Genomic DNA, 26,779 nt, shown 5'->3' on the forward strand with positions numbered 1-26,779 from the left:
GTGTCTCTCCCAGTTGAACAAAGTACTTTCTATGCATAGGTAACTAATCATGCTAAAGGTGCCTCTTAAACAGCTCTGATAAGTAACTGCACCATCTCCATTACTGTCCCTTAAATTAAGGGTTCTTCTATTTTTTTTAATATCAGAAGTTATTCCCTAGAGAGCCTTCTACAATGTATCTGAAGTGTTGACCACAGAAATGATTATGTTGTCTCTGCAATGCAATTTGTGTGTGCTTCAATCTTGTAACTTCCTGTAAGAATAGTCATTATCAAAATAAGTTTTAGTTTTACAGTGTTTGGCAATTAATTTTATGTATGCCTGTATTAGGTCATACTAAAGAGTCCTGAAACCCACTATGCTGTCCCTGAAATAGTGAACAACATATGCCTAGAGCAGAGAAACAGCACCATGTGTCAGCAGTTCTTCAGAATATTATCACGACCTTAAGAGTCGTGATAAGAGCTTTTGGAAGCTGGAACCAGAAGCATCATCTGTGTTTAACCAATCTAACAGCTAAAACTTTAGGAGACATAAAATTTTAGACAAAGACACCTGCAATACTGCAGATCTCTTGATAATAAAACTTTGGTCTGTTTCTTTTACACAACAAAGAACTGCAAGGGAGAAACAGAGCAACAGGTCTGTACATCTGGCTTATGTTACGCTGTCCTGTTCCAAATACTGATTGATAGCACATTCCATCTGAAGGCAGCTCAGACAGATGACTTAACAGAAGGATGTGCAGTATATATTATTCCAAAATGTGCTATGGTACAATGAAAACAGATTTCATTCTATATTCCTTTACATTAGCACATGGAAGAAAGACTTGCCTGAGGATTTAGGCAGTCTTGATTTTAATAATGATGTGAAAAGTAACACTTGGAACAGCCTCCTAATGCCAAATATTGATTCACAGATGGGGCAGGGGGGAAGACCAAGATGGATCAGAATCATGAGAAGGAAAGTAATTGCAGATCAGAGAAAAATAGCTTTTTCATTTTCTCTGTCTGGATAAAGCAACTTTCCAACAGCTAGAAGCAGATCACTTGACACAGCCTTCCTTTCACACCTTTCACACTAGGATGAGTATGGCATGGAAAAAGACAACTACCAGTTTACAAGGCTATTTATGAGAATATTTCCTTTGGTATTTTGAAAGGTTATAACCAAAAAGGTCACAACAGCCATGTAATCTATTCCAAAACTACTTTATTGTTATACAATACATCAAGACAATTACTGAGTAAGTCAACCCAGCCAGCATCACCTCAAGATAACTGGAAGACACCTGTTTTCTGGTGACATAACTTTAGAGTACAGGGTCACAATACAGTATCAATTTCTGATGCTATATTGCTGAACCAGGACTCTGACTTTGTGTGGGGTGTTTTGTTTGGGGTTTGTTGTTTGGTTGGTTTATTTTTTGTGTATGTGTGTGGGTTTTTTGTTTTGGGGTGGGTTTTTCAAAGATTTTCAGAGGCCCACAGAATACCATGAAAACAAACAAAAAACCATAATAATGCATAAATATCTCTCTCGATCTGAGATAACCTAAACCAAAGACCTGTATGAGCAGTCATATCTTTCAATTTCATTTCCAGGCACTTGTGTCATCCTTCAAATTCACCAATTTCAGTCTTTCAGAGTACTTAGTGGGTAGCAAAATAATTTGAAACCCATCTACTCTATCAAGACTATTGCTACTAACACTTTTCAAAAGGGGTTTTAAGACTTAGGGGATGGTGGGGATAGTGGCAGGAAGCAAGTATAACCAATGTAGCTGCTCAGCTTTCTAGAGAACACAGCTTCATCTACTCATGCATTTCAAGAAAGTCAACGTGGAGCTCAGGCTAAAGCAAAAATTGTGACAATCCAGCAGATTGGTTAAACACTTCATTAAAGAAGAAAAGCAAGTAATAACAGCCATGTCTCATCCCAGAAACATTCAGCAACTGGAAGATACCATTTGTTTTTCAGCATTAAGTTATGGTTTCTGTAAAGATCACACTTCTATCATCATTCTAAGAAAGTTAAACCAAAATACTGTCACTGGCTCAATTAGTAACTGAATTAAGTACATAGTCACCAAGACAAAAGGATCAGTATTTGAAATCTTTCTTCAACATGAATTTATTTCATTACTATGTCCTGTCAGGGCAAGTAACTCTAAATGCATACTAATTATCATAGAATAATTTGAGTTGGAAGGGACATAAAGATCATCTAGTTCCAATCCCCCTGCCACGGTCAGGAACAACTTCTACTAGACCTGGGTGCCCAAGGCCCCATCCAGCTTGGCTTTGAACAGGAGCTTCCACAGCTTCTTTGGGTAACCTGTTCCAGTGCCTCACCACACTCATGGTTTCTTCCTAACATCTAGTCTAAATTTAGATTCTTCCAGTTTGAAGCCATTACTCCTCATCATAACACTACAAGTCTTTTGTTAAAAAGTCCCTCTCCATCTACGTTCTAGACACCCTTCAAATACTGGAAGGCTGCTGTAAGATCCCTCTGGAGCCTTCTCTTCTCCAGGCTGAAGAACCCCAAGTCTCTCAGCCTCTCTTCACAGGAGAGGTGCTCCAGTCCTCTGATGATCTTCATAGAGCTCCTCTGGACCCAGTCTAACACTTCCATGTCCTTCTTGTGTTGAGAGCTCCAGATCTGGACACAGCACTCTAAGTGGGGTATTCACCAGAGCAAAGGGGGAGAATCCCCTCCCTCAATCTACTGGCTACACTGCTTTTGATGAAGCCCTGGATACAGTTGGTATTCTGGACTGCAAGTGCAAACTCCTGACCAAGCTGTCAGCCTGTGGCTTGGACAGGTGCACTCTGCACTGGTTTAGGAACTGGCTGGAGAGCTGAGCCCAGTGAGTGGTGGTGAATGGTGCCACATCCAGCTGGCAGCCAGTCACTAGTGGTATCCCCCAGGGATCAGTGCTGGGCCCCATCCTGTTCAGTATCTTTATTGATGATCTGGAGGAAGACATTGAGTCCATCATCAGTAAATTTGCAGATGACACCAAGCTGGGGGGCAGATGTTGATCTCTTAGAGGGTAAGAGAGCTCTGAAGCGGGACCATGACAGGCTGGACAGATGGGCAGAGTCCAACAGCATGAGATTTAACACATCTAAGTGCCAGGTTCTACACACTGGCCACAACAACCCCATGCAGAGCTACAGGCTGGGGTCAGAGTGGCTGGAGAGCAGCCAGGCAGAGGGGGACCGAGGGGTACTGGTTGACAGCTGGCTGAACATGAGCCTGCAGTGTGCCCAGGTGGCCAATGGCATCCTTGCCTGTATCAGGAACAGTGTGGCCAGCAGGACCATAGAAGTCATTCTGCCCCTGCACAGGCCACACCTTGAGTATTGTGTCCAGATCTGGGCCCCTCAGTTTAGGAAAGATGTTGACTTGCTGGAATGTGTCCAGAGAAGGGCAGCAAAGCTGGTGAGGGGTTTGGAGCACAGGCTCTATGAGGAGAGACTGAGGGAGCTGGGGTTGCTTAGCCTGGAGAAGAGGAGGCTCAGGGGAGACCTTATTGCTGTCTACAACTACCTGAAGGGAGGTTGTAGGCAGGTGGGGGTTGGTCTCTTCTCCCAGGCAACCAGCACCAGAACAAGAGGACACAGTTTCAAGCTGCACCAGGGGAGGTTTAGGCTGCATGTTAGGAAGAAATTCTTCCCAGAAAGAGTGATTGGCCATTGGAATGTGCTGCCCAGGGAGGTGGTGGTGGAGTCACCATCACTGGAGATGTTTAGGAAGAGACTGGATGAGTCACTTGGTGCCATGGTTTAGTTGATTAGATGGTGTTGGGTGATAGGTTGGATTTGATGATCTTGAAGGTCTTTTCCAACCTGGTTAATTCTATTCAATTCTATTCTATTGCTAGGTCATCCTGAGTGTCTCATTAGCCAGCACTCTCTAAACTCTCTATACAGGTCATGGAACTGCCTTGAAGGAGCTAAGTCATCCTTCCAAGATGTTCCTTCCCCAACTCCATAGTACAGTGACTTAAAAAAAACCCAAACAAAGCAAACCAATCCAAGTCGTCCTTTCCCACCACTTTAGCTGAATTATGTAATAGCACTCTTCACCCTGTTTAAAATCTTCTAAGGAGTAATTACCAGCAAAACAGCACACATTTCTGCTAGGGTATACCAGTTTCATTTTTTCTGGAGCCAAATAATTTTCAGATCCCAGTCTTCTCTTGCTTCTCAAAGGTAATTGTTTAACTATCTCAGATACAATGACACTGAAAACATCTCAATTCATACAGCTACACAAGCTTTCAAATAAATTATCCCATCACTTCCCTAAGATTAGCAGTCATCTAATGACTGACATAGTAACATAGTAGATCCAGTCAACAACAATCCCAGTGTTCTTGCAAAGTACTTAGCTTATCTTCACCTACAAGAAAATCTTCAGCTGCCAGAAAAATCAATTTGGTCTTAAGAGAAGCTCTTTATTTTATGTCATATAATTTAAGGCTTCTGAAATTGTATCAACACATCTCTGTATAATTACCTCTCCCATTCCCCGAGATTCTAGGGCAAGAGCTTGAAACTCATGATTCATCTCATCCACAGATCGAACCTGTAGGGGAAAAAGAGAGTGATTCATTGGTCAAATGTGTTTTCAAAAGCCGAGTTTGTTATAAACCAATGTAATGACCCATGCCAATATAATAACATGCAAGAAAAGAGACAAAAATTTTTCATCTCTTTATGGATATCACTTAAAATGCAAACACTGAGCAATATAATATTTGCAACAAATGTAAAGGAAAGTCAAATTAAAGATATCAACATAGGTTGTCCTTTGGAAAGGAGCTGCTGCCCACAAGATAGCTGAGTACACTTAGCAGCAAAGAAAAGCTCAGAAGACATGTTGCAATAGCTACAAGCAATGCATTGCTTTTAAAAACTAGTAACTGACTGAATTATCATCATTTCCTATGCTTTCTCCCAGGAAACACACTTTTCCTTCTCTCTGTGTTCTCTTTTTTTTTTTTGTTTGGTGCAAATACAAAAGGTGCATCACTAAAGAAAGTTGCTGCTGCCACAAACCACCTCCTATTTTACAGCATGCAGATGCAATGCACCGGGTGCATTCTTTCCTGCTCTTCAGAGTGATGTGCAGCAGGATAAAATGGTTAAGTCATTCAAGTTCAAAGTTAAAGTTTCCCTCCCAATACCAGTCTGCCAGAGTTAATTTCATGTAGTAAATCTTTCTATTTACATTACAAATAAAACAAAAACCAAGTGACACCATGCAACTGACAACACATTAAGATCACTTCTGAATAAAGAAACACTCAAATGCTTGGCAAAGAAACAATCCTGTGCTTTTAATATTCTGGCACAAACAACTTTTGCAATTCTTTCTTAGCATTGTAAAAGTGTTAATAACCTGTCAAGAGATGCTTTATTCTCAAAATTCTACTCTCAAAATACTGTTACTGCCATTTTAAGACATTAACTTCTGAGGTTGAGTAACTGTACTTTCAAGGAAGGTATTTCACAGCTCAATGAAATAGTCCCTCAAAAAGAACAATATTTTAATTTAGATGGCTTCTGAAAGCAATTCCAAACTATTTCAGTGAGCTACTGAAAAGTAAATTTAGTTTCACAGTGAACAATGGGGGTGGGAGGTGGGGGGTAATTGTGTGTGCAAATTAGAACCCTGACCTTTTTTTTTCTAGTGATGCTGACATTTAAGTCAATTAGGTTGATTTTATTCTTTTAAAAACTGAAAGCAGTTTTCATGTATTCTTGAAAGAAGATAAAGTGATTTTCAAATTATTGAAAACATGCATTTATAATTTATATGAGGGTTTTTTTTATCAGCTCCAAGGGTAAATACCTTTGTGCATGCACATATTAAAATTTAACTGCAGAAGAGGAATTATTTAGGGGGAAAAAAAAAATCAGAAATTTAAATATTGAAGACTTCTGAAAGTGGTTATTGAAGTTCCTGGAGACAGAATTTCTTCTAGAGATGGCTGAGAGAGTTTATTACTTACCCTAAGGCAATGCCCATGCTGAAATCATGCAGTTTTATTTCAATTACAAACAAGTTAGATGCTCCCTAAAACAAAACTTGTAGATACAGCACATCAAACTATATTTACCATAAATACTACCCAAATCAGTGGCAAGAATCCACCATGTCTTTTGTGGGTTTTGTCATTTTTGCTTTTGGGGGGTGGGGGCTGTTGGTTGGAAGGGGTGGGTGGGTGGCAGTTGTTTGTTTGGAGGATATTTTTTTTTGTTTCTTTTGGATATTTTTGGTTTTGTTTTGGTGGTGGTTTTAGGGTTTGGCTTTTTTTGGTGCCAATTCCAAATGCTTCACACACACCCCACCCCCCCTGCCAGTCCAGTAAAGTTCAAAACCATGGCTATGCACACTTCCAAGATTCTAAGAAAAAACAACCCAAGAATCAGAGTAACAGCATAGCTTATTCCTGGTTTTCCTGAGCAGTTCAGAGTCAACTTATGTTTTCAGAAACTGTAGATAAGCTTTAGTACTCTCAACATTTTACTCACTGGCTCCTTCCTTAGAATCGTAACATTTGTTTGTGTTATCTGTTGCTAGCAGCAACAAGCGAAATAATACCATCCTCCTACTGTGGCAAAGAAAGTCTCCATTTCTGTTCCCATCCAAAACAGCAGCCCACAAAATCCTGTCCCATATATCATGTGTTCAGTTCTGGGCCTCTCAATTTAAGAAGGACACTGAGACTCTTGAATGTGTCAAGAGAAGGGCAACAAGGCTGGGGAGAGGACACATTCTCAAGCTGTGCCAGGGGAAGTTTAGGCTTGAGGTCAGGAGAAAGTTCTTCACCGAGAGAGTTGTTAGCCATTGGAATGGGCTGCCCAGGGAGGTGGTGGAGTCCCCATCCCTGGAGATGTTCAAGAGGGGATTGGATGTGGCACTTGGTGCCATGGTTTAGTAGTTGTGAGGTCTTGGGTGACAGGTTGTACTTGATGACCTTTGAGGTCTATTCCAACCTTATTGATTCTATGAATACATTTTTCATAGATCAGTTTATGGACTGCAGAAAATACAAGCAGCACTGAAGTCTTCAGACTATCTGCTTTCCGCAGTGCTAGCCCTATCCTTACAACAGAAGGAAACATCCAGAGCAACGATCATGCTACATGTCCTACATACAAAGTGGCCTCCCAAAAGGAAAAACTTTGGTAAAGATCATCTGCGTCTCTGGGAAGTTTTATTTTCTCCAATCCAATGCCAATATTCACCTAACTCATAAGCTCCAGAAAAAGACAATCTACCCCTTTCTTATACCAAATTATTCATTACATTTAAAAAAAAAAAAGTATCTATTTTTAGTCATTCTCTGTCATCTGGACTAACTCATAAATAAAAAAGGCCTATGAAATACACTGCTCGACATTTACACTTTTTTCCTGGTTGATGACATTCCTTGTTGTTCTGTTTGATTGGGTTTTCATTTTGTTGTCTCACAATCACTCTGAAGACTCCTATTTCTCCATTTACCACCTACCTGCTTTGGGGATTAGTTGCTAGATCTAATCTTAGTTTTCAGGCATTGAACCCCAATAAGCCTGGCAATGGTTTCCTCACACACTACTGTTAAATAGAAGAACAGCTTAGTTGTACTCATGAACTTTTCCTCTTAGAAATACTGATAGATAATTCAGAAACTAGATGCAATGTGCCAGCATGTGTTAGTCCACTTTTCATCAAAGCATTAGGAAAGAGATTTTAACACTTGGGGAAAACAAAATTGTATTTTTTTTTTTAGTAGACTGTTTCATCCTAGATTTTATACTCTTTTCCTCTCTCCCCCCTGAAATTTACAAAATAATTTATTTTAACTCTAAAGGCCTATGCAAAAGCCTTTGCTTGTCAATACCTCTGGTAAGAGTAATCTCACTTCTACTGTACTTTCACTACTACTGCACAATATGTCCACAAGACAATTGTCAATCATGAATGCTGCAATGTTTAACTCATAAACTGAGTTCATGACAGTTAAGCACATCTAACCAGCTACCAATGAATGAACAGGACAGTCCGTACATCTTTCCCACAAAGGCTTCTACCACTTTTTTCATTCAGAAGTTTTCTTTAAAAGACATAACTTTTTTTGAGCATAGCAGGTAACAATAACAATTGTAGACTTAACCAAGGATTCCAAACTGAAGCATTCCAAGCTCCTTAGGCAAATCAAATAAGATGTTAGGTATTTCTGACAAAACAGTTAAGCAACCAATTTTAAGTCTTAATACACATTTACATGGCTATAATCTCAAAAGCATAACAATTTCCCTCAATACATAGCAGTTTTTATTGCATTAAAATACAGTGTTCTACACTTAACTTTTTTTCCAACTTGAATTGCAGGCAAGGGCAGTTCAATCTGTATTTTAGGCTTCTTAACTCATATTCTGAGATCAAGCTACACTTTTGCACTATATGACCCATAATACATTCAAATGTTCTAACAAAACCAAATTTAGTTTGTCAATTCAGTTGTCCAGTCACTCTGGCTCTTCATGATTTTATTCCATTTTTATTCCATTTCCTTGTGAACTTTGTACTTTTGAGAAGCAATCCTATCAGTGCAACAATAAAAAAAAAAAAGAAACAGAAGATTTCAAGGTAAGGTTTCTGCAGCAGGAAAAAAAAAAACCAACTACTAACTATACACAGCAAAAACACCTGCTAAAAAGCAGTAAGGTGATCAGAAAAGCTGACACTTGTATACACAACACTGAATGTTTTCCTTGATGCCTTTCCAGATGGAGCATCCGTAATCTGGAAGCATGCACTTAGGAGAAAGGAAAGGGAAAAAAAAAAAATCTACATATACACACACACATATATATATATAAAAATTATAGCATCTCTCAAATACTGCCAAGTTTGGAAATTACAGATCTACTTGCAACAGACCACAGAAAGCAAGCACAAAAGGGCATAACCTCCCTGGAAAAATTGTGGTGTGTTGACGTTTTCCCCCAGCATTAACTTTGCCACATCTTGCTGCTTATTTGAGAGCTACATGATGGTTCAATGGCCTAACAAAATTTTGGATACTGTTTCCTGTAATGGAATGAAACATGCATTAGGAAACAGGTAATTGCACTCACTCCTCTAGAACACAAACTCTTACACCACGTTAGAAATTTATGTCTTCCCTGCACAGGATTTCATAGCTGTCTTCCCACACAAGTTCAAGTGTTACCTAGAGTGGCCAGAACTTTTAGTGCAGGTGTTTCTATACTTACTGTCAGGTGTCCTCAAGCTCAGGATTTTAATCCCTAAAATCCAACACTGGCAGAACTATCAGCCTCACATAAATTACTAATAATGTGTCTGTATTGTGTTTGCTCCACTTCAAGAGCTCAAGTGACATATTCCAACCTAAGTAGGGCATATAGTTTAAACTTAGCAGGCTTCTCAAAGTCTTTTAATCATGTAAGAAATTATCCACTCAAGAGTTTCTAAGAAATACAGAGGAAATCAGGGTGACATGTTGCAGAAGTAAAATAAAAGTCTAGAAGAGACAGCTGACAATATATAATTATACAAAACAGAAGAAAAATCCCATTAAAAACTTGCCCCATTGGAGGTTTTTTAAACAGGAAATTATTTTAAAAAATCATTAAAACAGTTGATTAAAAGAATATTTACCCACACACTTTTTAGCTTATTATTTAAATGAGCAAGCCTTTTTATAAAAGGGTTGACTGCTCACTTACTGTTTGTAAATCAAGCTGAAGAACAGTCTTTCATAAAAGAATCTATAGGTTTAATCTTCAATATGAAATAGTTTAGGTGTAAATCCCATCTAGTTTGTTGAGACTCAATCTTCCCACTACTCTACTCATATATGTATATTATTCTGCATCTCTCACTTCAACATTCCTGCATAAATATATCACAAACAATAAAGGAGACGCTAACATATTCAGAAGCTTGAAAACAAAGCTATGAAATAAATTCTGAATTGCAGTTCTTGTCTGAACACGCTTTTTTTAATTGCTGTCAATTACTTAATATATACACATAACTAATCTCTTCTAATTTTAAATATCTGCACTTTTCTAGTTAAGCTTGTCAGTCAGCATCACCTCCCTATAACAGTGCTACTGGTGACATAACAGAAGTTTAAAGGAATTCATGAGACAAATTTCTAACCATCATTGTTCCACACTGTAGTGAAAGGGTTTGTCAGTAGTAACACCATGCAGCTACTTCTATGAGGAAGTGTGACACTAATTTGCTGCATAGTTGTTTTGAGACACGAGCCTTCACTACTTCATTACCTCTCATTAAAAAAACAAACAAAACCTTTTACTTACTAGGTTTAAAAACTTTGAAAACTTGAGTGCTTTCTAGGCAATATGCTATTTTAAAAAAAAAGGCTTAAAACTTTGCCTTTTTCTGAATATGAAAGTCTGTAAAACCCCCCAATTTATCTACTCACAAACAGGAACTAGGGACAATTTATCTCAATGCATACTGCAATGATTAATGCAACATTTAACTTTCATTCTAATAGTCAACAAGCCTTTCTTAAATGTGTATAAAAAAAATTTTGAACAATAGGAATGTACAGGCCTAGAATCAAGTAAAAATCACCATAAATTAACTTTCCGCATTGCAATCAAGACTGTGTTTTTACTGATGTGTTTTCTCTAGATACTTAAATGGTTTTTACTTTTCCCCCTTCACACTTGAAAAGTGAAAAAACAAGTTTTTATTTTTTGTTTCAAAAATTATGTATTTTTATACTACTTGAAAAGAATGTAACTTTAAGCAATCCCATAGAACATAATTGATTTGTAAGCAATGTAAGTTATACCAAGAAAGGGATTTTGCACATATGTATATGTACATCCACACCTCCCCCTCATTAAAAGGAAATTACAAAAGTCACTCAGAATTTCTAGGAAACTATTTTTTGTTATTACAGAACTGGTATCACTAAAGTTCCTCCCACCCCCAGAAATTCTGAATATATAGCAAACTCCTTCCTCAGACAATTTACTTTCTTTTTCTTTACTCCTGAATCTAGCGGATGTGTTTACCATGCCATTCATTTTCCAAGCACATAGTTTTCAAGAATGCTAGGTGCAAAAACTGAAGTTCCACCAGTCATTCTCCTGCCTAGAAGTTTCTAGCATCATGACTTCTGCCTTACTAGTCCAATACACTTTTAACAAGCTCTGTTGTTTAGCTGTGGTTTCTTTTTAAAATTCTCCTCCAGCAGGCAAGGCGAAACCAGGGAATTCCAACAGTGTGGCCTTAGTGAACTGGTTGCTAAAATCAGAGATGAAGACATGGAACTACCTAGTCTTAAGGCAATGAACTCAATCACAGGAAGTACAAAAAAGAAATTCAGAAGTTTTAGATGTCTCACTCCACTACAAATAACTAGTTGTTCCAAGAAAGCTGCTGATAAAGGGCACCACTTCTCTGTATCATCAGCACAAAACACCAGTCAAAAAAAGTTTCAAATACATGCTAGTGTCTCAAAAGCTGCCTTGATTCTTTGAACCTTTAAACGGTGGATAACCTCAAGGACAACCAGAAAACAGTAGAGAGTGCTTCTTTTAATATATTTCAGAAGAATTACTATAGGGAAGCATGTATGCTTTCTACTTTATCTGTCTACAGCAGGGGAATGCACACTTAAAGAAACTGCTGCTATCAGTTTTTTTGAGATGCATTCCAAAAATGTTCTCCTTGAATAATATGTGTATTTAAACTAACCATAGATTTCCACAATTGCCTAAATGATGAAAAAAAAAACCTGTAAATTGTAAAATAAGCCAGAGAGACTACTTCTAATTCAATAAAGCTCATTTCTAATTCAGTAAAAGCAGCAGCTTAGCCATGGACATTAATATATCATTAAATGTTGGCCAGCACAATTCTTCAAAGGAACTGAAAAAAGTTTAAAATGACACTGAAGACTTTATACTGATGATAATTAAGCTACTGGAAATAAAGTAGGCTGTTTACAATTCAAATTGAATTAAAGCTTTGTAACAAAAATGAGTTCAAAGACTAGCATTAATACAATGATGCATTTAAAGACGAATTTTTCAACCTTTTCACTTAAAAAGCCAAAAACTTAAGAGCACTTATATGTAAAAGTAGTTATCAGCACATAAACACCAGAACACAGGATAGGCAAAGAGAGTAACTGTGGACACCACCCCTCCATGTTTGAATAACCATCTAACAAAATATAAAAATATCATCTTACAAGCAAAATTTCTGATTAGATGTTTGAATTTCAGAACACCCAATATAAAGGATTCCCTCAAATTATTTATCCAACTATGTGCTGCCCCAGCTGCTTATCTTCATATATTTAACACTCACTTCACTTTGCTCCCTGTGAATTCTACTCTCCATTGTTTTCACTAAAAAGATTTCACATAACTCTTCACAAAGATATATAAGGGACCTTGTCACCCTGACTTTAATGTAAACTGTACCAAACCAAGGCAGCTCAGAAAAGTACGTGTAGCTCCCCCATGCAATAAACCAGTGGACACCATTTTCATAAGCCTAAATTTTAATCACATGAAAAAAGAAAGAAAACTACATTCTACATCTGCAGATTAGAATTTAGATTAAATAAAATGAATAACACTGACCCAATTTTTAGAGATTTTCTTGACACCTCGAATAATAGAAGAAAATGACTATACAGAGTCATTTTTCCAAGTTTACTGGCTCTCATTACCTTACCCTGTGTTTATACAAAACTCTCCTAGAATCCCAAAACAAGTTTTTGCTTTGGGACAAAATTCCAGAACGACATAAAAATCATGTTTGGAATGATCACAATCTCACCTGGAGCCTATGGGACTAAAATGTGAAGAAACTTCAACTGCCTCCACAAACAGCCAGCTCAGGTCTCTGGTTCCCATTATGTGGGGCTCTAAAGTGCATGAATATGCACTAGCTGCTTCCAGCCCAGGTTACTTTCAGAAGCAGTGCTATCATTCGCTTCCACACTACTACAAGTAATTCCTCACAGATCTGAACTGATTCAGCACAGAGCTACTGCTGCACAAGTATATGGTGTAATTTCTCTATATGTAAATCAAAGATAATGCACAGCAGACCGCATGCTATTTCTTTTGCTGTAGTATCACACCAGAGTCTCTTTATGCTAATTACTGAATAAGCACTTAAGTATGAAGGACTACTTCAAAGAGCTCTCAGTTTAAGTGTTAGACAAATTACAAAGACTAACACAATGAGAAACTGAATCAGAAAATTAAGAACAAAGTAGTCATTCACATTAATACACTCACCAATGCACAAGTACCAGGTATCTGGAGACATTAAGGCATGTGAAAATTTAAAGATTTCAAGGAATGTGTCAAAAATACAAAAAAGCTGAAGAAAGCAAAAACACTTGGGTACACATTTAATAAAGACACAACTCATGCTACAATCCACAAAGGGGTAGCAGCTCACAGATTGATAGCACAATAAACAGTATGTAGTGGATGGGAGCTAGTCAATTATCTCACCAGCCTGAACTATCAGCTGCAGTTTGAAATGCTGATGAAAAGATCAGAAACTATGCAGATGCATCAAACCAGAAAATGTGACTGGAAGGGGTGACTAGGTTCTCTTGAAGAACAGAAGTTACACAGAATAAAATTGTTTGCACAAGTCAGGTGACTACAATTACTCTTTGTCCTAACACCACTTACTTTAAGATGTCTACTCCATACACCACATGCTTGAAATTACTAAATACACAAATCAAGTCCCTGCAAAGCTTAATACTGTAATTTTCTTCTCTCCAGCCAGGGAAGTGATTTAAGTACATCACAGAAAATTTATCAATGCTTTTCTTTCAGTTGAATTACACAAAAACCACCTTGCAATATGTCACAAAATATTCCTTTTTAGCTATTTCATACCAGAGAAAGGACAAAGGGAAGTTAAGTTACCTCTGGCAGCTACACCTGCTGCCAAAATTGTGATAGTCACAAGCAGGTAACAAGGTGATCTCTAAAGTATGCAGGTTGTAACAGATTTTTTTAAACACACAGAAAGCCACAACCTTAAAATTCACCTGAAAAATCTCATGATACTTCCTCCAAAACACACAGTACTAGTATAACAGAAAAATCTCACCAGCAACTTATTAAACAAGGTTGTTTTAACAGGGCATACATTTTCCAACAGTAATCAAACGCCTCCCCTAAACACAATGGAAAAATCTTTGCAGTCTAACAGTTCTTTTCCTACTTTGTGAGGCTTGAAAAGTGTATGTTTGAAAAGCTGCTTAAATCATACACTTGACATTCATAATCTGGGGGTTTAGTTAGGCAAAGCTAAATGCTGATGTAATTGAAGAAAATAGCAAAATAAAAAAAATAAAACCATTTCAAGGAAACACAGAAAGACAACACAAAGTAATTATAGAACCTGCTGATTGCAGAAACAAATGATCATCTCAGAACAGCTTCAGATAGACTTTAACTTTACAGGGAGGAGGAGCCATCCATCACCTAAGACAAAACTTGAGGCTTTACTATGATAGACTAACAATAAAAGGGAAGTATTTACATGCTGCATAGTTGCTTAGCACTTGTAAAAAGGTATCTGAATATGACAGTTGAAGTGGTTAAAAATAAAAATTGTGAATTTTAAGTAAAAGTTGAAAACAAAGTTAGCAAATTAAAAAAATAAGGACTGCAAGCTTACTTAAGATTTTTTAAAGTAGACTCTACAAAAGAAAGAATTAATGATTCAGGAAATGCATCTCCCACTGTATGGTCCGGAAACAGATTACTCTGTTCTCAGTTTGAATGCTGAGATGATGTTCATTGCTCCAAGGCATGGCTACATGACTGTGAGGTCTCATATGGGAAACTTCCCAATATCCATGCACAAACATATTAGCATATCTTATTTGAACAAACAACCCAAATCTCATTGTTTAAAATCAAGGCAAAATTTCTGCTATAAATGATCCATTTTATTTTGGAGGTAACAATGTTAAACATTTGCACATTTTAATAGCTTAAGAACATCTACATATTTTCTCGTGGCTGATTAATATTCTAATAAATCCCCATGGAAGTCATGTTGAGCTTCTCCATACCATATCACAGAAGTGATAAAGCTCCTGAACTCAGTTAGAGCCTTTTGTTTGGTCTCTCCATACACAGCCCACCCCAAGGAAAAAAAAAAAAATTCCTTTGTTACAGCTATTCTACAAAACTTCTCCAGAAGTTTGTACATTCTAACACAAATGAGTTATAGTCACTGCAGCTCAACCAAAGCTTTGCGCAAAGTCGCAATCTATATTCTTTTGTTTATAGCACAACTATTCTTGGGATGCTTTGAAAAGACTGCTACAATCTGGCATTATTTTGCTTCAAAATTCTTGCTTCTTCAGAGTCTTGACAAATGCTCTGGTAGACCTAGCTGCAGGACTCCAACGTTTTTACAATCAGTTCCTACCTTTTACCCTTCTACTGCAGGCAGAAAAAGCAGATACAGCAAAGATGTTTAAATTAATAACATGATGTATTTAGCTGAAACTGCTGAAGTGCTTAAGTACCTTTGTCACAAGGAAGGGAAGTAGATAGGGCAGACAGGGGAAGAAAGGAGGACAAATAGCTTGGGCTCTTTGCTTCAGCACATGGGAAGAACATTTGCAAATATTCTGACATTCAAGAAAAATATATCCTGAGCTTCCCCAAAACCTCATCTCTGTAATGCCTCATATTATGGAGTTACTTCTGATCACTAGACCTTTGTATTCTAGACAATTCTTAATTACAGAACCAAGGAGAAACAGATCACAGACAAACAGATCAATAGCCTATCTGCAGCCCCATGGGGATGTTAACAAAAGGATGATGCCACAATAGACAGTGGTCTTCCTCAGATACCATGCTACCAAAGAACCTGAAAAAAGTCAGAACTGCAAGCGAGATAATTCTTATGTTCATTATCCTTCATAACTCTTTCCAGTATAAAATATTTTAAAAGAAGAAGAATGAGACTCAGGGACAGTTACTTCTAGATGAAGTTTACACATAATCCTGTAAGTCAGTGACTAGATGTTTGCTGCTATTTTAACATGAAAGGTGACAATGGCTGTCTCTGGACTTCTGGATTTCCTGTCTTATACTGATGGGCTGTGCACACATTTCTTAGAGCTGAGTGTCCAAACATTTTTTGAAAATCATCTCCCATGCAAATGAGTATTCCTGTAGCCTCTGTCCTCCCTTATGGTGCCTATTCTGTAGTGTCTTTGTCTGCCAGGAAAGAAGTTCAACTTTCCAAAGTTATTGCCATATAATTAACTGCTGTCCATCACTTGAAATTTGTCACTACAGCTGAAGCAACCACAGAACAACACAGAATGTGACTTAGCAACATCACACATTTCTGTGCCTTGCACTCTGAAATGGTCAATTACTCTAGTCATGAGTCAGAGTGGCAAGTTCATTTAGACACCAGCATCAAGTAGACACTTACCAAAAAAGTTTTCCCATCTCAATTGTGTTCAATCACATTTAACTATGCTGCTTGAGCTTCCCATTCTTCCCTCAAATGTGTGTGGTATCTTACGTTTTTCCATTGAAGTCTGAGTAATTTCCAAATCAGTGCCACCATGAAACTCCAGAATAACCCACTTGATTTTCCATGCGTTCTCAATGGCCTCTAATGCCACTGTGGATGAATGTAGAATAGAATATTCCAGTTTGAAGCGACCTTCTAGTCCAGCTGCCTGAGCACTCCGTGACTGAACAGAAGTTAATCCAAGCTATTAACAGCATGAACTGCCTTCCAAATATTGACACTTCACTGATAATTCCCACAGTTCGTTTCTCAATGACCCCTTATGAGGCACACAGGCAATTCTTCAGTCCTTTAAGCAGAGTAAAAATTAAATATCTTACTAGACAAATAATTATCTTTACTAAAGACCTTGTCTTGCCATATGCCTAATAAGATGTTGAAGACATTTCAGATGGCTTTCAGAAGAGCTAATAATATTTCCTCAGCCTTCCCAGGGATTTGTTTCTGGGAATTAATCAAGTAAATTTATTAACTTATTCTGTTACTCAACTTCTTTAGCACTTCAACTAATCTGAAAATTCTTCAAAATCCATCAGTGATTCCAGGCAAGTTGATTTGTTCATTGTCTAATAAAGTAGTTCACAGTAACTCTTCTTTCAACTCACTTCCACAGAACAATGGAGAGTCAGCCAAAAGTATCAGGTATCTTCTGGTAAGGAAGTGAATACAAAGTTTTTTCCATGTTTCAGATTTTTACTTGAATCCACCTGTTAAGGTCTCAGGCTTAAACAAGTTTATTGCCAGAAAATTAATAGGGTTTGCCTGAGGCAATTTAAGCAATCCTTGATTTCAATACTTGAAAATTACCTTCTTTTTGCTATTATATTTGCATGGAAAATTCCCACTTCATTGTCTTCAAAAAAAGGTTCAGTCTTGCCATACTTATCAAAACATGCACACACACACACACACACCCCGACCTTTTTTGTTTTTTTGCTTTGGCACTGTTTTAACACTCATTGACTGTATCTCAAGATGATAAAATTTATGTAAAATCCACAGTTTAGATATTTGAAAAGTACATATGTACAGTGCATCAAAGCTTTCAGCACCTTCATGTCTTCTTATATCTATGTATACAACAATCTGGACAACTGGCTTTACATCATACTGCTTGAGCAGAGGTGTTGGACTAGATAACCTCCAGAGAATCCTTCCAACCTCAACCATATCTACTATATCTGCTTCTATTATTTTTCAACTTTTCTCTAAATCCATACAAAATTTGTTTCATATATTAATCTACAGAAAACAGAGTCATAACTCCTTCCACAGTTGGCATAAATTTAATTTTTTTAAAACCCATTTCTTTAGTACCTCTAACTCAAAAGGTGCCTGCTCTTTAAAGACCAGGACAGCTTTCTGTCTTAATAAAAATGACAAAAAAAAGAGAAAGGTACACAACACTCAGATCACATAAATGAAGTGGAGAAGTCTCCTGATCTGTACTTGATTTCCATTAGTTCACATTGCTAAGGAAAAATGGGACAGTGAAAAATGGCAGAACATAAAGGCAGTACTGATTACAATAAGTTGGAAAACATTATTTTCACATGGGTAACAAAGCACAACACAGAGCACCCTTCCCTTTAATAACTCTTCGTAATGTGTAATAACATTAAAGCACTTAAAATCAGGAGTACTTTGCCCACACTCTCCATTGAAGTAAACCAGAAAAAATATGACATTCATAATGTTGGCCTGCTGGAGGAATGCAGAAATATTTTGACTGACTTAACTGAATTAAACAAAGCTGCTGATTAAGATGTGGCTCTGATTCCCACTGGGGATGGAAAGCATGTGGCAAAAGAGAGATACAACATGACTTAGCATTTACTTATCTGTGAATAATTCTACCTATACAATGCATCAGCCTTGGGAAATGCTAGTGAAAATTTGCACCAGTGCTTGTTTAACAGACTGAGCACCAGCAAGGAAAAACTCAACATTTTCATATTCAGAAAGTATGTTCAAGTGGACAAGTATTATATAATTTTATATTTACAGAACTTCTTTACATTGTCTGTTTAAGTGTAATACAAAATGTGATACAGCACAAAGCAGGATGCCATGGAAAACAATGTTTGTTTGGTTTTCCTGCTACACAGATCAATGTAATAGGAAGAAAAGTCCCACAAAACAGTAAAAACAGTGGGGGAGAAGACCAAGAAATGAGAAAAAGTAGATGCCTAAAAAAATCCCAAAAGGCACAACAAATATTCCCATGTTTCAGGTCAGCAAATTTCATTTACTCACATTTGATTCTGTATTTACTACATTTTTTGAACACATTCCTTAAGTCCTTGAGAAGGTCCAAAAAGTTCTTCGTGGATTAAAGTGTGGCACACTGCAAGAGTCCTGGCAAAAAAAAAAAAATCCATTCCTCTGAAATTCAGAATGAAGTTTTAAAGAGAAAAATTAGGAAGCTGTTTCAATTAAACACATTGGAAAAGCTTAAAATAGGATTTTTTTTTTCCCCTCCTAGAGCACTATCTGCAAAAGGAGAAAATTTTTTTCTGTGCTTAACTCTACTACTCCTATTTTACTGGAACTTTTTTTTTTACCTGCAAGAATAACAAAATGTGTTAAACTATACCACTTTCACATAAAGCCTACCAGAAGCTAGTCTTGTCTCAAACTAAACAAACTATTTTGCATAAATTCAAATCTAATGATTTGATGGAATCCTGGTTAAAAAAAACCAACATAGGTATTCAATGAAATCTGAAATGTTTATCTAAGTTAAAGGAATGGTTCAAACTGAACAGTCAAAATTATTTTACATTTATATCTGCTTTAAGAAAATTAAGTGGAAGTGTTATAGTTTAGGTTACCACAGATTATAAAAAATATCTTAACTCATACATCTCTTTCATAAAGATGTGAATTCAACACAAGACAAGAATCATCTCAATGAAAAAGAAATAAACTGCCTACCAAATGATCTATATGAATCTAATTGTGTTAGCCAGCAATGTTTGCTGGAGTAGCCACTCAGCTGCCCTCTGGCCTGCCTCTGGAAGGAATACCCAACTGTAAGCAAACTGAGGTGTACTTGGAATTTGGAAGGACTTGACACTGAAGTTGCAAAGATGGTGAGAGGAGTGTTTCCAGATGAACTTGGCCCTGATATTGATCAAGGTACTGTTCCAGCTAGGGTAACTCCTATTCCAACACCACTGGCTTCCTGACCAATGTTAACATACATCATTCCTCTGGTCCTCTGCAACACCACTTCATTAACACCTAGCACACATGGAATGTTCATTCCACGTAGCAACCTAAAACAATTGAGTCTTGATAACATAAAAGGCTTTCCCACATCTCTTAAATCTGCAGCTCCTATACGTCCAAGCTACACAAGAACAATGTTCATTGTCAAAATATTTGATTTCAACTTTAAAATTTAAACATCATTACCAAACTAGGCCTTTAACACAAATAACATACTACAGACTTTTTTTTTTTTTTTTAACAAGGCAATATATCACAGTATCACAGTAACTAAGGTTGGAAGAGACCCCAAGGATCATCAAGTCCAACCTGTTCCAACAGACCTCACAACTAGACCATGGCACCAAGCGCCACGTCCAATCTCCCCTTGAACACCTCCAGGGACGGCGACTCCACCACCTCCCTGGGCAGCCCATTCCAATGACGAATGACTCGCTCAGTGAAGAACTTTTTCCTCACCTCGAGTCCAAACTGGTAGAGTCTTACAGACTTTAAATGTTTGCCCACATATTTACTTGAGGGAAGGAAAAAAAAAAGGCAATTTTAAATGTAATAGGAGTAATTTCTTTTACATCATCACTAAGCATGATGTGTAAACCCACTAATTCTGTTACACTCTACATAAGATTTTATGCATTTCATACAATCATAAAAAGTAGCACAGAAAACCAAGTCCTCTGTCTGAACTACATCTCATCTTACACACCAGCCTCAGTTTTACTTTCAAATGTGTTAAATTATGTGAAGTTCCAACATAGCAAATAACATCAAACTTGTCTAACCCACATGATAGTACATTTTGGGGTTTTCACAAAACAAAGACTTCAGGACCAGATTAAAATGAAGTTTGCCAGCTCATTCTTGAAACATTTAAGTCTTGGCTTGAAATAAGTAGAAGCAACAACAGCAAAATCCTCTCTCTCATACTGACAAAATCCTTTGCAGGAAAAAATACCTATCACTCAACACACACTTTATCTCCACACACTCTTAATCTACTATAACTGATAGTACATCAGTTATATTATGTAAATTTATTAGATTGTTATGCTAACATACATATATAAACCCCCAAATACTACTTGCAATCTTAACTAAGTACTGAAGAAAAAAACCCAGTATTTTTAAGTCAAGAAATTTCTCTTTTCTCTCTTTTCACGCTAAACAAAAGTGTTAGGTCCAAACAATAAAAACTGATAGATATAGAAAGGTATTCAATCAGAATAGAACACTTAGGTCTGAAGATGTAGGGAAAAAACCAAAACCCACAGTCATCTAATGACTCTACACAATTTCACCTTCTCCATCTAGTATTACCAATTATTGAATGTCCAATCCTTAGGGAGATATACAATATATAGATAGCTATATGGTAGGAGGATTTTTTTATAACCTTGAACAGTCTTGTGTTTATGACTAACATTCTAAAAGTTACTTTGTCTTAGTAGTGTTACAGTAGATATTTACTTTTTGTCAAAACATCCTACTAGGATCAGTTCTGCAACTTCTTCAGATTAGGTGACTGACATTGCAGCATGCCCAAAACTCAAGTTTAAACAACATGTAACATACTGGAAGTAACAGGAAGATACTTGAAAAATGTGTCCAACAGACCTGCTACTTTTAGCTCAACAACCCCAAGTTGCCTCCAGGAAGTCTAGCTTCAGCTAGTGTGTAGCAGTAAACACATAAAAACTCAGGGAACTAAAGACACCAGCCCAGATTTTAAAAATTAACATTGAAAAGATTTGTGAACAAATTCTGTATGAAACTTCAGCCACACAAAGAGGTTAAAAAAAAAAAAAAGTATGCCACTAGACCTATGATCTGTAACTGAGAGTTTTGCCAACACCTCAGTAGCATGGATGAAGCAAGAGATAATCTTAGAACTGTATGAAGAATTAAAACTGAAAGGAATCTACATCACAAAATGTACACCAGATTACTTAGCACAATGCACACAAATACATGACGTAAACACCTCCCTGTTGGAAAGGCTTCAGATGGGATGTTTGGCACAGCCAGTGGAGGGCAGAGGATCATATCACCACTCTGAAGTTTAGTGGAAATACATGCCTATACAGAGTAGCTAGGAAAAAAGTCAAGTGTATATAATTAATGTGATAGATTTGCTACATATCAGAATTCTACATTTCTTTCTCAATTCCTAAGATGGTCATCATAATCCCTTCAGACATATTTCTTCTACATTCCTACAACTGTTCTTAAAAAGCCATGTTTAGGGGGAAAAAAAAAAAATTTAAAAAAAATCTGTCACCCAATAATGAAATATAATCTTTGAAGATATTACTAGAGATGACATCTGGTCCTTATTTGTAAGCTAAACATTTCACATACCAGCTTGAAAAGCTCTTGCCTACTATTCTAAAAGCCACAGCAGGTATTCTGTGTGGGATTCAAACTAAATCTTGCTATAAAGTTTTGGTATGCAAGCTGTTACTATAAAATAAATTTCATGCAACTTGTTTGAAACTATACCCAAGTAACTACAACTGAGTGAGTAAGTTTACATGTTCTGGTGTAATCTAAAACTCTTTTCCACTGTATGACTCCAACTTCATTACTGGAAGCACAACGTAACTGGCCATTTGTCGTTTTAAAGGCAGAAAGCAAGCTTAAAGGAAAGACTTCTAGTCCCATTTCTGAGACAAAAGCCCAGGCACCGGCTTTACGACAACACTGGAAAGGCTTCATTGTGTGGGATAATCAAGACAAGAGCTATGTTATGGGTGGGAAAACCTCATATTAAACGAGGTAAGCATTCTCGAACTACATTTACTGGAGAGAAGGAAGATTGAGAACTCTCTCATCTATACATACAATACACACAATGAGAAGTACTTACAAAGCATGGCTACTCTACAATTTTACATTGTTTCCTTTGTAGGATTTCTATTAGAAATTTTGGAAAGTACAATGTGCTAACACTTGTTCCAAGGGAGATGAATTTCAAAGAATTTAACATTCAAGAGAATTTTGGTTTCCTTTTACTGCAAATGGACTGAATGCTTTAATAATTTCACATTGAAAAAGCAGCATGAAGACCCAGGAGGAACTCAAACCATCTACCGGATTAGTTGTCTGTATATCAAAACTTGGTCTAATCATTTGGGGATTATAGAAAACACTGTACAAAGCGGGGGGGGGGAGGGGAGGAGTTATCAAGGTGAATACTTTTAGAAAAAAGTGTGATTATTCAAATGCACACACACATTAAATGAAGGTGGTGGCGCAAATATCTAAAAATTAACTAGAACATGTTGTTGAAAATCAGATCTAGTTCACAGACACTGAACAAGACGATGTCTTGTTAACATACTTGCCCTAAACATCTGCAATACCTGGCCAAATGAGAATATTGCAAAGAACCACCTAGGAACACAAATCTTGAGGAAAACATGTACATAAAACTTTTAACATGCACTACTACACAAGACTTAATGTATACTGTCATAATAACAGGGATCTTCTCATCAAAAGACAAGTGAGTCCAACTTTTTCAGCCAACTGCTTCTTGAACTATTAGTTCAATCACCAGACAAGATTATAAATGCCTCACTGTACCAATATCCCCAACATCAAAGAAAAACATTAAGTACTATATAATGATGCTAGAGAAGAAAAGAACCACTCTCTATGAATGCAAAAAAAACAATTAATAATGACTTCTCCTACATGCAATATTTGTTTATTAAAGTGAAGAATCTTCACTATCAAGCAGTTTCACACAGGCATTTGCCTATTAACCATTCTGCTGGGAAAAAAAATCCCGATTTTAACTTTGAACACTTCAGAAAACTTGTTAGGTGATTTAGTGTCATTTCTATGCATATAACCCAAACTACACTGAGAATTTTATGATAATTTTATAGTTTCCCTTTTTATTCGAGTTTCCTTCTCCCACCTACCTAACGTATTTATAGTCACACTGACACAAACTGAATTGTAGACCAGAGAAAGGTAGACAGCAATTCTCTTAGCTTCAACAGAACTGCAACCGCTATTAACATTTGGTTTTAAAGCCAGACATGACTAAATATAACAAAAGACTATGTTTTGTATGTAAAAAATGGTAACATGGAATAGTATTTTTATTTCAAATTCACTCATATCCCACATACCTGAAGAGCTATACCATCAACTTCAAGGTAACTAAAACGGTCTGAACTCTCAGTTGAGATGCAACAAAGATTCCAGTAAAAGATAAATTAAAATAAATCTGAAAGTATTGTGTTAACATGTAGCATATATGTGGCAAACAATTAAGCGATGTAAGTTTAACTGATTCTCATTTGCAATGACCTATATAGCTCATACACGCCTACATCACTCAGAAAAATCAGCTGATATAACCTCCTTATCACATTACATATGAAACTTGCTATACATTTTGGTGTTAAGTAAGCTTGCTTAAAACAGCAAATTAGAATAAAAGAGAGTTTCTCGAGTATATTAATTATTCTCTCAAGGAATGAGAGTATGAGGTTATGAAATACAAAAGAACAATGCCAATAAAATAAAAATAATAATAACAATTTAAAAATTATATCTTTGCACAATGACTGTCAAGGAGACTAAAACCCAAACTGTTAGTTGTAAGCACGATCCACGCAGGGCAGCTGGCATTCTTCTGAACTTTTGTTATTGTAGTCTGTGCAGACATGTTTAAAGAAAAATTAAAACCTAACACTTCATTGTTTGGTATTAACTACCAAAAGCATTTGGCCTTCTTGCTCCACCCTCAGAAAGCAGTCATTATCCTTAAGACTACCCCCAAAAAATTATATATATGTATATATTCTTATATTTTTTTCACATTTTCGGTACATTTAAACAAAGACCATTTTATCCAAATTCCGTGCGCACGCAATTGTCGGTGGCGCAGCCGAAACGACGGCCCTATGTCTCAAGGTTCCTTCAGCGCCTCAACACTTCGTACCGAAACCGTAACAGCCGGTGCCCTGTGTCCGCCTCCCCGGGCCTGCCCCAAACTCCCGTCACCCTCACGCGTGTACGCGCCCCAGTACCCTCTTCCCACTTGAACGCTCGACCGCGTCCGAGGGTTCAAGTCCCCATACCCACCTCGGACTCCTCTTAGGCAACAACTTGGCCTCCTAAACCCCCTGGGATGCAAACTGCTCCCCATGCCCCCGTTCCCCTCGGCTCGCCTAGAACACAATGCTGCCCCCCACCCGCAGCACTGCCACCGCCCGCCTCCCTCACACAACCGCCGCCTTCCCTCACGGCGCTCCCTCCCCACCTCGGCGCCGCTCCCCGGTGAGCCGGGAGGACACAAAGGCGGCGACGCGCGGGCAGCCGCCGAGCAGGCCCCGCGCCGCCCGGTGACCTGCCACAACATGGCCCCCTCCCGCCCTCCTTCTCCCCTCCCTCTTCCCTCCCCTCCCTCGGCGCGCAGCCGAGGCCTGAGACAAAAGGGGGCTGGAGGAAGGGGGGCCCGCCCGCCCGCTCCGCCCGCCCGCGGCCTAGTCAGCACTGCCCCGGCCCCACAGAATACTCACAGGCTGGCTGGCGGCGCTGCTCGCAGCGATGGAGCCGGAGCGGGCCCTGGGACACCCCTGCCTGCCCGCTGGCCCGCCGCCCCTCTCCTTCCACCTCCTCCTCCTCCTCCTCCTCCTCCCTCTCGGCGCCTCTCCTTCCTGCCTCCCCTCCCCCCCTTGGGCCGCGAGGGGCTCACAACAACATGGCGGGAAGGCGAGCCCGGCGCACACGGAGGGAGAGGGACAGCGAGAGCGCGGCAAACCTCCCCCCGCCGCCGCCGCTCGCCCCTGCCGCTGCCACAGCGCATGCGCTTTCTAGCCCGGGAGAGAGGCAGAGAGCACGAGCGAAACGGCAGCCCCCGGCCCCTTCCGCCGCGCATGCGCTACCAGCCGCCCGGCGCGTCCCCTCCCCTCCGTTCCTCCCGCCGCCCCTTAATGCTACCGTGCCGGCCGGGCGCGCCGAGAGTGGACCGTCCCCTTCCATTCCATCAAACCACCCGGCCAAAACACGGCGTTTGTGGGGTGCTGGTTTTTTGGTTGGTGTTTTGTTGGGGTTTTTTTCTCACTTTCATTTTTCGCTTTTGGGGAGAGGTGGGCGGCCGGAGGCGGTGCCCGCCCCTAATGTCTGGGGTTAGGAGACAAAGGAGAAGGCGAGGCCCGTTTTGAGGGGTGCCCGATGGCTCCTGAGGACCTTGCTCCAAGCACCGCCCTCAGGGCAGGATACCGTGTTTTTACAATAAACGGACACATCGCCGTGGTTATTGATTAACTACTGTGCTGGTAGTTGCTGGGTGGTGATTTTGGGAAAGAGATTTCCTGAGAGAGAAAGAGAGGGGGAGAGAGTTAAATGCAGGATGTCCCATGTAGCTGTTGGTAAATACTGTATTGGATGCCAGTAAACACTGCTAGTGATGGCTCAGTGTGAGTGTAAATTCTGCTTACTTAGCATCCCCTGAGAAACACCTCTGCCTGTCAGTGTCAATTTAAAACAACGGTTTCACAAGAAAATCTGCTATTTTGCCTTTTTTTCCAGTTCTTAAGTCTGGCTGGGGAATACTCCATTTCAGGAAATGGCATGCAGATGCCATCCACAGATGAAACCTTCCAGACTAAATCTGGTTATCAGTCCTGCAGTGGCCGTTCAGAATGCTGCTACTGGCCATATATCTGGAGGCAGAAAGGAGGCTCTACCAGTGACTCATTCTGGGTACAAGCAGGGTGAAAGCAGGCAAGTTAGGGTGCAGGAATACCATGTGTGCTGGTGCTACTGCTTGCTGGTGGCTGCAGTTGTGGGGGTGAAATGTCTGTGACTACCAACTGTGTTCTTAAAAATAGAGATGTCTCAAAGCAAAAACCCCTCACTGTTTTCAGTATTTATAGAC

The 26,779-nt window shown here is 38.6% G+C and overlaps 1 protein-coding gene across 7 annotated transcripts in view; it reads right to left on the minus strand.

Moving 5' to 3' along the window:
- PUM2 (pumilio RNA binding family member 2) overlaps nucleotides 1-25,703 on the minus strand; it is a 66,993-nt gene extending 41,290 nt beyond the window's left edge. For 5 of the 7 annotated variants that reach the window (XM_054179887.1, XM_054179885.1, XM_054179889.1 and 2 more), the window contains exons 1-2: nucleotides 25,419-25,528; nucleotides 4,534-4,602 (exon numbers count right to left, since the gene is read on the minus strand). In XM_054179887.1, coding sequence (XP_054035862.1) covers nucleotides 4,534-4,584 — 51 coding nt within the window. In that variant the 5' untranslated portion in view covers nucleotides 4,585-4,602; nucleotides 25,419-25,528. Of the gene's footprint in view, nucleotides 1-4,533; nucleotides 4,603-25,159; nucleotides 25,246-25,418 lie in introns of those variants that run through there. The other 2 variants (XM_054179890.1, XM_054179884.1) reach the window with 2 other exon arrangements.
- Nucleotides 25,704-26,779: the final 1,076 nt, after the last annotated feature.

Source organism: Dryobates pubescens, chromosome 3 (assembly GCF_014839835.1).
Source record: "Dryobates pubescens isolate bDryPub1 chromosome 3, bDryPub1.pri, whole genome shotgun sequence".
Lineage (NCBI taxonomy): Eukaryota > Metazoa > Chordata > Aves > Piciformes > Picidae > Dryobates > Dryobates pubescens.